The sequence below is a fragment of the Nannobrachium achirus genome (genome assembly GCF_963921795.1).
Source record: "Nannobrachium achirus genome assembly, chromosome: 13".
Classification (NCBI taxonomy): Eukaryota; Metazoa; Chordata; class Actinopteri; order Myctophiformes; family Myctophidae; genus Nannobrachium; species Nannobrachium achirus.
Window position 1 is genome coordinate 13,107,126 of NC_137833.1, and position 11,667 is coordinate 13,118,792.

General features: G+C 43.5%; 1 protein-coding gene across 1 annotated transcript in view; it reads right to left on the reverse strand.

The window, feature by feature from the left end:
- The window catches only part of LOC308297587 (cGMP-dependent protein kinase 1), a gene marked incomplete at both ends in the record, with an annotated part of 208,173 nt that extends 196,793 nt beyond the window's left edge, over positions 1–11,380 (reverse strand). The window contains one exon of the mRNA XM_080741064.1: positions 11,121–11,380. Coding sequence (XP_080597190.1) covers positions 11,121–11,380 — 260 coding nt within the window. The remainder of the gene's footprint in view (positions 1–11,120) is intronic.
- Between the last annotated feature and the right edge of the window lie 287 nt (positions 11,381–11,667).

An 11,667-nucleotide genomic window follows, 5' to 3' on the forward strand; every position in this document is an offset into this window, starting at 1 on the left:
GGACCCCCTGTAGTAACTCTGAGGACCCCCTAGGGATCCCGGACCCCTGTTGAAGACCCTTGATTTATGAATAATGCAGTGTGGTTCTCGAACTTTCTTTTTTTTAACAGCAAAAATCTTTCCCTGACCAAAGATTAATAAAATAAATTCAAATGGGGGTCTGCACTGCAGCCAAATACAGCCAAATACATATCACTTTGGGGGTCCTTATATCTTTTTTTTTGGGAGGGGGGGGTGGGGGGGATCACACCCAGTGTGAAGAGAGAGGTGCTTTTTGTTAATTTCATTAAGCGCCCAGCGAAGCTTGGCCAATGTGCCCAGTGTGGTACATATTGTACATTCCACGTAGGCTACATAGGCCTACATACAAACAGACAAAGCAAGATGTCGCAGCCATTAGGCCCCTGACATATGAATCTGAGAGATACTGTACACACAGCCATGATGCAAGACAACCCCTCAAGGACCGCTGTCCCATGGGGGGTCCACAAACCCCACTTTGAGAACCACTGGGATAATGTTCTCAAGCTTTTCAGGCTGTGACCCACCCATAATAAACATATTTGGGCTGGGGACCCCCCACCCTGACAAGCACTTGGAATGTGTAGTTGAGGCATTAAATGTAGCTTGATTCCACAGATAGATATTGTGAAAATAGCCGATTTACAAGCTCACAAACCCCCCCCACACACACACTCATGTGGGGGACCCCTCATGTGGGGACCCCTCTGGGGATCTGGACCCACAGGTTGAGAACCACTGGAATAATGGACTCGCTCAAAGAAGTGTCATTAAACCTCCATGAGTTCCCCAGGCCGCTAGCTGTGTACAACACGGGTTCACGAATTGATGAGCGCCGACTGCCAGGATCCATAATGGGACGGGAGTGGAGTTGATGGTAGTTTAATCAACCCCCTTTTGTGCAAAATATTAGCCTCACATTTTTCACTGTTGTTTTCTTTTTCGGGGGCATCGAGCAGCAGCAGCTTGTTTCTTATTGTATTTTTTTTTCTTCTTTTACTGTGGATCATCTTTTACTGTGGATCATTTTGTCAAGACTGCAGTGCAGCCCCCGTTTGCAACATGAAAGTGTGCCGCAAGTAAAATGTGTAAATGTTTCTGTTCATGGATTTCGCTGTGAATAGTGCTCGTGAAATTTGCGTGAAAAGAAATGAAAAAAGCTTAATATAAAATTGTTGAGGGCTGAAATCATCACTGAAAGGTCGTCGGCAGTGGTAGAAGGTAAATAAGTACATTTATGTACTCTGTTTTTTACTTTACTGGAGTATTTCCAATTTGCAATACTTTTATTTCTACTATCTCAAAGGCAAATGTTGTACTTTTTCTCCATTATAAATATATGAAAACTTGAATTGGAAAATAGCATATCTACTAGCTCAATAGTTTTTTAATACATTTTGGACTTGTGAAATGGGACATTCTGCACAATAAGTACCTTTACTTTTGGTACTTTAAGTACATTTTCATGCAGATACATTTGTATTTCACTCATGTACATTTTGAATACAGGACTTCTACTTGTAACAGAGTACATCTACATACCTTTACTCAAGTAAAACATGCGAGCACGTCTTCCATCGCTGGTCTTTGGTGAGAAGACACAGTCATACCATGTCTCCACAGATCTAGGCTATAACCCAAATATATCACTAGCGTGTGTATATCCAGTGACAATGATAAATGACCATTCTCTCCACACACACATAAAAGAAACGGCTCTTGCAAACGTGTTCAGCTGGTACCTGCTAAACACATACGCCTAAACACAACCGAAGAGAACAAAAGGGTCAAAAGGAAGTAGATGGGATAGGACAGTGTTTCTCAAATGGGGGTAATACGGGGTATGTGTACCCCTAGGGGTACGCGGAGGTACTGAAGGGGGTACTCAGAAAATGCCCTAAAAAAAGAAAACTGGTATAAATCATGCATGTTCATAGTTGAAGAATTAACTACAATTGAATTAGGAGGAGAAAAACATGTACTGTTATGTTTAATGAAGACACATGGAGAAACTTGATATGAGCCTGAGTTGTTAACCCAAATTACATGGTACCAGGCAACTGGGATGTGTTTTAAAGTTGTTTGGAAGTTATTGACATGAAAGCTTGACTGAAATGTTATGACCACAGTGTTGAAAACGAGAAAAGGAGGCACCGTTTGAAACTCTTTCACCCCATTTCTTATTCGTTATTTTATATTCTTGAAATGGGGGGTTATCATAGCATCATATACCACTATTTATTTATATTTTAATTGCAGTTTTATAAGCAGAATGTTGTTGTCGGGGTAAAGGGGGTACTTGGATTCAGAAATAATGGAAAGGGGGTACTCAAGCCAAAAAAGATTGAGAAACACTGGGATAGGAGATGTGTGTTCTAAAAAATACACGTACAAAACAATGATGAAAGAAAAGCTAAATCTTTGAGTGATGGGATCGTGCGGGTCACCTGTCTCTCACCAGTGATGTCATCAGATTCCAATGAGTCCCCTATAAATCTCCGTGAACAGCTTTAGGGGCTGCCGTGACTATGAATCCAACCACAGAATTGGGTTATTTATCCGAGAACATTCATATGGGATCAATAAAAACGAAGAGTAATTGAGGCAGCAATCAGCACGGGGTCTAAAGGTTAAAGAACCATGAGTCACACGATGACAAGCGAGGGGAGAACGAGGGTTACCACATCAATTTGGACGAAGGGATTGGTTTTATGTTGGACATGTTGGAGGAGTAGTCGTGAGTGGGTCTGGTGACATGTTGGAGGAGTAGTCGTGAGTGGGTCTGGTGTGATATAGCAAACACCATATCGTCTCTGTTCAGGAGGAAACCTCATATCCAGAACAGTTACTTTTACTGTTTTAAAAATAATAGATCTACGAGCTCAAAATCTACTGTTTTTGATACTTTCGTGTGACGCTGTAGTATGATCAAGTAGAGCAGTGTTTCTCAAACTTTAACATTTCACAGTTTCCCCTTAACTCTGACAGTGTACAAATGGAACCAAATGGACCCATCGGGTCCATTTGGTTCCATTTGTACACGGTCATAGACTTGTATGGGTCCTTTAGGCTTTTAGACCCCCCTAAAGGAGCCCACAGAGTCCCTGGTATCCACTTTGAGAACCACTGAAGTAGAGTATTCATGTATAAACAAAACACAAAAGGTTATAATATGGAGATAAGAGGTTTCTGCCTGACAAGGAGCGGCAGTGGCTCAGGGGTAGAGTGGCCTCTTGGCAACCGGAAGGTTCCCAGTTCGATCCCGGGCTCCTCCAGAGTTAGTATCCTTGAGAAAGATGCTGAACCCCCGATTGATCCCGTTGAGCAGGTTGGTGCCTTGCTCGATGGGAACCTCCTCCGCCATCGGTGTATGAATGTGAGTGTGAATAGGTGAATGTAATGCACAATCTCTTTAGTGCCATGGATAAAGGCACTAAATAATAATGCACCATTTACAACAAAAAGCAAGTTTCTCACAAGAAGTGAAGCCTGGAGAGATCCCATGCAGGGAGGCCTGAAGAAAGGTCAAAGCTGCCCTCTTGTGGCGGAATGTGATAAAAGGATCGAGCATGCAAAAAGACTACATTATTATTATCTGATGTGTCTTTCCGTGGGTGGGTGGTATTTACTGTGGATGCCGCACTCCACAATACCACAACAATGTGTTGTTATAAGACAGTGGTTCTCAAAGTCGGGTCTGGGGCACAGGGGTCTTTTAGGGGGTTCCAGCCCCCCCTGCAATGATTGTATATAATACATGTCTGAAACTCAGGGTCTGTGGCCTAATGCATTCCAAACTGATGGTCCTTGAAATTAAAAAGTTTGAGAAACACAAGTAGTTACTAGTTTATATTATATGTTGTAGTATATTTTCTTTTCGAAAATGGGAGATCTGAATTGCTCTCTCTCTCTCTCTCTCTCTCTCTCTCTCTCTCTCTCTCTCTCTCTGCTAAACCAAACAAACAACAAGCACAAAGAATGGAGCAAAGACGATCCAATTTACAGAACCAGAAAACTGTGATTCCTAGCATAATGTTTAACAAAGTAGCTACGTATACGCCAAATGTAGTTGTGTGCCTGTTTCCAAGTTTAACTACGCAACCATTTCAGTATGATCTCCCTATTCAGAGAACTAATATTCTGGCAAGTAAAGGGCATATGAATGAAGGACCCACGGGGATCCTTGAGGGGGTCCACGGGGGTCCCCAGCAAAACGAGGAACAGCTCACTTACGCCCTGACGTTTTACACTTTGACTGTTCGAAAACCGATCTACAAGGTCAGCTCGTGAGCTCGAACATCAGCTCCTTCTGGAATAACAAAATATTCTCTTATGGAGCACAAGATTTTTTCAGATGGGGTGTCCGCAACCGCAACACATATAAATCTGGGGGTCCTTGACATGAAAATGTTATTGAGAACCACTGGCATAAGCACAAAAAAACAACAGCTATACATTAACAAAAAGCCAGAATGTGCATTTTTTCCCCTGGACACTCAAAGCCATGGCCTCTATAAGTTCCGACAAAATGTTTACTTCCTCTGAAGCTGCATCATCCTCCACTATCAACAGACACCCTCCTCTCCCCTGGCCCGGGCCGTGCAGAGAATGTTAGAGAGGCAGGGGCTGAAATTTCTAAAAGGGCCTTTTGGTGAAAGCATCGAAAATAGCAGACCAAGTCAATACTGGAGAGTTGTGTACGGCATGGATTTCTACACAGAGAGGGCAATTATTTCAGCATAAGATTCAAGCATTCAAGTTCAGGAGAGTTTGGACAAGGCAATACTCTTGAATGCCGCCTTGAGGTATGGCATGGAAAGAGGGCTTTTGCATTTCTTTCACCATAGTAAAAACTGCATTCATGGTCATAGTTAGCATTTGTTTTTAGGTTTTTTAGAATCCTTTTTCTTTACTGATTATATCTTTTTTTTAGATTGATATTCATATGCATTTGTTATATTGTTGTTGATGTTCTGACATGTTATCTTGTTTATTATAGTGATGTAGTATCTGCTTATTGTAAGTCGCTTTGGTTTAAAAGCGTCTGCTAAATGCCTAAACTGTAAACTGGAGAGGGCACTTTTTACAGACGGATAAAAGGGCAGGGGCTCAAGCCCCCTTTGAGGTCTATGTGTGCACGTGCCTGCCCCTGGCCTGGGCCGGGCCTGTGGGAGCAGCAACAACCAGCATGATGGTGCCCTTCAAAGCACCTCTGCAATCTGGGGAGGAGACAGGCTTTGAATTTCATCTCTCCAACCATCCAGCTCAGCCCTTTTTCCTATGCAGATCAATAGAAACAGGATCCGGCCCTCCATGCCGCTGTAATCCGATGAGCACTGCGCTGCGCGGGGAGGGAGGGCTGCCTCCTGGTGCCACGACGGGCTCTGACACTAATGGGGGTCGCGCTGTCTCTGACCCGGCCGGCGGCGGGGGGTGGAGAGGGGCGGCGTGGGCACCAACCACCATGGCATGGTGGGTGGATGCCCTCCAGACAAACATGTCAAAGCCGGATTTAGACCTATAGCATCCTGCACCGGAAATAGACGATCTACAAGCTCACAAACTCGCAGCACTAGGGATGGGACGATAGGCGATATTATCGTTTATCGTGATTAAAAAAAAACACTAACGATGATCGTATCATCGTGGAGATTTAATTTATCGTGATATTGTCCTCCGTCATGCACTGGGATCAATTCACCTTTTATTTGCCGAGCTGCATATCCGGCACCACTTAAATCCTCAATTGGTAAAAGGTACTTATAACATACGTACTTGATACAGTCTTTTTTTTTTTACAAGCTTTTTTTTACAAGCTCACAACGCGTCGCAATGCGACGCGTTGTGAGCTTGTAGATCTGCTATTTTTTGGCATATGTTCCACCCCAGGATATATTTTGATTCGCGATTTCTTTTGTCACAATAATCAGGATATGAAATGTTCATATCGTCCCATCCCTATATCTGTGGCGCGTTGTGAGCTTGTAGTTCGGCTATTTCCGGCCTCAGGGTCTCATGGGACGACCCCTCCCTCCGCTCAGCGCTCACCTCAGATCAGCTAACACAGGGAAGCTGTCAGAACCTTCCCTAGTAAAACATCCGGGACAAACGCTCCCTCCACCAACTCCGTCCCAGACTCCTCTCCCTCCCCTCCTCCTCCTCCTTCTGGCTTCCCAAACTGTGGAACGAACTCCCCCCGTTGCAGAGAGAACCGCAGACTCACTCCCCCAATCTTCCGCCGTAATCTGAAGACCCACCTCTTCAGACTCCACTTTAGCTTTTATAGCCTGTAGTAGCACTTTCCCCCCTATCGTCGACGACCTTGCAGCCTTATGATGCAAAGGCTAATATGTGATTTAGATGGCATGTTATTAGACAGATGCCAGGTTCATTTGTTTACCTGGCCATCCTATAGTTTGTATAGTTCACTTTCAATGTAAAGATTATATATTTTTTGATTTTATACTGTTTAGACTGATGATGGGTTCTTGGCTTACGTATGATCCTAGATCAGGGGTTTTCGACGTTTTCAGGCCGAGGACCCCTTAGTTGAGAGAGAGATGAAGCAGGGACCCCCACAACCTGTTCATAGATTCCATATATACTGTAGTTTCATCTTTTGACAGCACAATCATCAGTGTATTTTGAATTCATGTCAATTGGTGTTTTCAGATATTTAACCACTTGAACCGTCAATGCTTAATAAACTTGACCTTTCACTCTGTACTTAGTCTGCTCTTTTTCCCCTCTACACCAAACCTATTTGCCGAAAATAGCCGATCTACAAGCTCACAACAAGCTTGTAGATCTGCTATTTTTGGCTTAAGTTCTCCGAATATGGACGCTAGAGTTCAAGTGGTTAATATAAAAAAGAAGATCCATGCTATAGTTAGTATAGTTTCACTTTCAATGTACAGATTATACACTTTTTGATATTATACTGTTTAGACTGATGATGGGTTCTTGGCTTACGTATGATCCTAGATTACTACAGTATCTCTATGCATTTGATGTATTACCTCGCGTTTACCTTGCTTTCTGTAAATCTGCTCAATGAAACTGTACAGTACAGTGTCCATGTTGAATCTCTGATACCACGGTGAGTGTCCTTAGATAAACTGCTTGCTGGAGGACTCCGGTCCATTTTGGTTCCATCTTCTGTACGGTCTCCGAGTTACATAATTGCCGCTGAGCGTTTTACAGTGTAACAAAGATGGGTCTATATAATCATCCATTTAGGTCCATTGTTTTTGTGCACTCTCAGATTTATCTCATCGGTGCTTAATTTGAAGGGGAGGAAAAAGACCCAACGAAGTTGAGCTATATCTGATCAAGAGAATCGTTCTGCTCGGGATACCGCCTAGTTTCATGAGTGTAAACCAGGGGTCTTCAACAGGGGGTCTGGGACCCCTAGGGGGTCCCCAGAGTTACTACAGGGGGTCCTCCAAATCTTTGTGTAATATAATCTTTTTTTTTCTCTAGTTTTTTATATTAACCACTTGAACCCTAGCGTAGCAGATCTACAAGCTCACAACACCTTGCGCTGCGAGTTGTTGTGAACTTGTAGATCAGCTATTTTTGGCAAATAGCTTTGGTGTAGAGGGGAAATCGAGCAGACTAAGTACAGAGTGAAAGGTCAAGTTTATTAAGTATTGACGGTTCAAGTGGTTAAATATCTGAAAACACAAATTGACATGAATCCAAAATACTCTGATGATTGTGCTGTCAAACAATTAAACTATGGAATCTCTGAAAAGGTTGTGGGGGTCCCTGCTTCCTCTCTCTCTCAACTAAGGGGTCCTTGGCCTGAAAACGTTGAAGACCCCTGGTGTAAACCATTATGATTTCAAAGGATTATACCGTTCCATTATGTCCTCCACAGAATAAAGCCCCCAAGACTGTCATTATAGAAGAATACAGTAGATTTGTTCATCATCCATAATAATCATGTTCTCACTGAATGTCAGTCACCTCTAGAGGTGCATACACGCGTGTGTGTAGTGTGTGCTGTGCATGCGTGCGTGCGTTCGTGAGAGAGAGAGAGAGACTACTCACACGCACAATTATTTCTCAATGAATGACACAGCGAATCATTCATAAAATCTCTCTCCTTGTTGAGGACTTGTGCCGTTGCTGCGAGGACCTTGTACACTGTAGTGCAGTGGTTTTCTCAAAGTCCAATATTTATTAATATAGCATCACAATCAGTTGAACCACTTTAAACATATATTTTATACTTTGGCTATTATTTTATTTTTTAAATGAGGCTGATTCTACAAATGCCTTCTAAATCAGTAGTCATCACACTTTCACTTTCAAAATGTTCAAAAATAGCAGATGTACAAGCTTGTGAAGCGCTGTGAGCTTGTAAATCTGCTACTTTTGAATAGCCAACACAAAAATGCAAAATGACACGGATGCTTTCCCGGTTTGAATGGGTTTTAAAAAAAATGTTTGTTAGCGCACGTACAAGCACGTGCACACACGGACACAAACATCAAAGGGGGCTTGAGCCCCTGCCCTTGTATCTGTCTGTAAAAAGTGCCCTCTCCAGACCACAAATGCAGTTTTTACTATGGTGAAAGAAATGCAACTGCCCTCTTTCCATGCCATACCTGAAGGCAGCATTCAAGAGAATTAATTGCCTTGTCCAAACTGTTCTGAACTTGAATGCAGCATCTTATGTTGAAAGAATTGCCCTCTCTGTGTAGAAATCCATGCCATTATGCCACATTTCCAGTATCCACTTGATTATGCTTAGTTCGGTGTGATATCATGCACCGAAAATAGCCGACCTCCAAGCTCCAAGCTCACAACGCGTCGCAGCGCGACACGTTGTGAGCTTGGAGGTCTGCTATTTTCAATATTTCCACCAAAAGGCCCAAATTTCAGCCCCTGAAATAGTTTCATTGTTTGACAGCACAATCATCAGTGTATTTTGGATTCATGTCAATTTGTGTTTTCATGTATTTAACCACTTGAAAAAAGTGCACATTCTCTGCACGTCCCTGTTAGCGCAACTCAATTTGGGAGTCCTTGACGTGAAAATGTTTTGAGAACTCATCTAGCACTTCCTCCGGAACACAATCTGTCTTATGCCTGTACGGTGCCATTCATGCAAATGAATGAAGATGGGAAATTGTCTCGCCGGTCTAACCGAATTAACCAAATTGACTATCGCCATAACGCAATTAGGCGGAGGAGTAATTTATGCTTGTGTGCATTACAGTTACAGTGGCGTTACAAGTTCATTTGTCATTGATGTTATTACAGCGTGATTTCACGGGAACAAGAGGACAGGGTGACAATGACAGAGACGGTGAGAAACAAATGGAGGGGCTGAGTGGGAGGAGAGAGAGAGAGATGGGGGGGGGGGGGGGACTAGGTTGTTTTTGACACTTGCTTTGGCAATGTAAACATATGTTTTCTCATGCCAATAAAGCTCCTTTGAGAGAGAGAGAGAGAGAGAGAGAGAGAGAGAGAGAGAGAGAGAGAGAGAGAGAGAGAGAGAGAGAGAGAGAGAGAGAGAGAGAAGCCTGTGGAGGGAGTCAGTCACAAATCTGTTTTTGAATGTTTTGTTACACATTTTTGCTTTGGCAATGTAAATGTACTGGCCATGTTTTCTCATGCCAATAATAAAACCCCTTTAGTTTGAATTGAGAGAGAGAGAGAGAGAGAGAGAGAGAGAGAGAGAGAGAGAGAGAGAGAGAGAGAGAGAGATTGCATTTGATAAAATTGCTGCTACTTGTCACAAATACCATGTGAATGCTGCAAAACAGTGGAATGCTGCCATGTCAACTTTCAAAGGTTTACTTATAAAAGTATATTTCTGACAGAAAACAATGCACAATTCCTTCATAGTTTAAGATAGTCTTAGTTCAAGTTAGCCTATAACACAGCTATTACACTTTGTATTTTATTTCCATTTATATTCAATATATTGCTTTGTTTTGATTGTTTGTTCCAGAGAGAGAGAGAGAGAGAGAGAGAGAGAGAGAGAGAGAGAGAGAGAGAGAGAGAGAGAGAGAGAGAGAGAGAGAGAGAGAGAGAGAGAGAAAGAGGCCTTTCTTTGGTCAAATTAACATGGTGGTTTGAATATTGTTGCCATAATAATAGGCATAGATAGTTTATTGCTAATCTACAAACTAAGTTATAAGCCTTTGGGTACCAAACGCTTACAATCAGGCCTACACCAACCAACCATATGGAGGTTGGCCTCAAATAGAGCTAAAAATGAGCACCTAAAGGTGCTGCAGCCAGGGAAGGGAAGGGGAAGGGGAGGGGCGGAGGAGCAGCATATGGGGGTCAAACAGAAGCGCTGTTCTAATGCAGGATTAAATATCCTGTAGACGTGCACTTCGGGGCGCTCAGTGTCCAGCTACTAAAAGCCAATAATGCATTGTACTTCCTCCCTGTGGCGTCCCGTGGGGACGCCGGTGATGGACCCGATCAATTATGAAGCTCTTTCTGGGAGCGCTGCGTCATCGCCGGGCCCCACCGCCCCCCATACCAGCTATTATAATAACGCTTGGGCTTAATGTTATAGGCTACTTATATTGGTTATACTTTGGTTGCTGCAGAGAAAGGGAAAAATCCGATCTACAAGCTCGCAACGCGTTCTGTGATTTATAGGCCTACTGCTTGTAGATCGGATTTCTTTCTTTTCTTTTCTTGCACTGTTCGCGCGCGACACCGCCGAACGACTAAAGTATACATCGCCACTTTCTTTTTAAGAATGAACGTGCATGGCTCCATTCATGGCAAAGCATCCTGACCTCATCTCCCTTTTCTTTTTTTTCCCCCCCTAAAGAGAGTTGGGGCCGGCTTTACGAGTTGGAACGCAAACATTACGCAAGAACCAGTGTGCTTAATATGATCACACATGACATGATACAGTCCTACCCACTATAACTCCAAATGTTCAAACAAATTGCATTTCCATTATCTGAACAGTTGGTGGACGATTTCTGTTGGAAGGGCATGACATGGGCAATGATTCACAGACAGTAGCGGTAGCCTATAATATGAACCATAACATAACAAACACGGGCTATTTTATTTGTTTTATGCATTTATGAACTCTGATCTTAAGATCTTACCAGTCGGACTTGGCGTATTTCCTGAAGGACTGCCTGGACACGTCCTGGTGGGTCTGGGGCTCGGCGGAGATGCCCTGCGCGCGGCGGGTCCGCGGACCCCCTATGAGCTGCGCGCTGGGCAGCACCGACTGGCATTTGTGCAGCTTCCTCTTGAGCTCCTGGATCTCGTCCTCGCGGTCCGCCAAGCGCCGCTCCAAGTCCCTGATCCTCTCCTCCTTCAGCAGTAGGATCTTAGCGAAGTCCTCCTCCAGGTCACTCATGATGAGAAGAAGAGGAAGAAGACAAAAAAAAAAGAAAAAAACTTTACCCCTCCGTAAAAAATAAGAACAGGCAACTCCAATACTCGGGATAGGATCAGGCGCGGGGGCTTGGTTTAAAATCCCAAAATTACGCGTTGGATACCCGTGTGCGTCTTCGTTGCTGCTGCTGCTGCTGCTGCTGCTACTCCGGACTCTGCGAGTAAATAATACCTCCTTTTTTCCCCCCTTGACCAACCAGACTTTTGTTTTAATGTTCGCCGTTCCCGTGCATTCGCTTCGGATCAGGA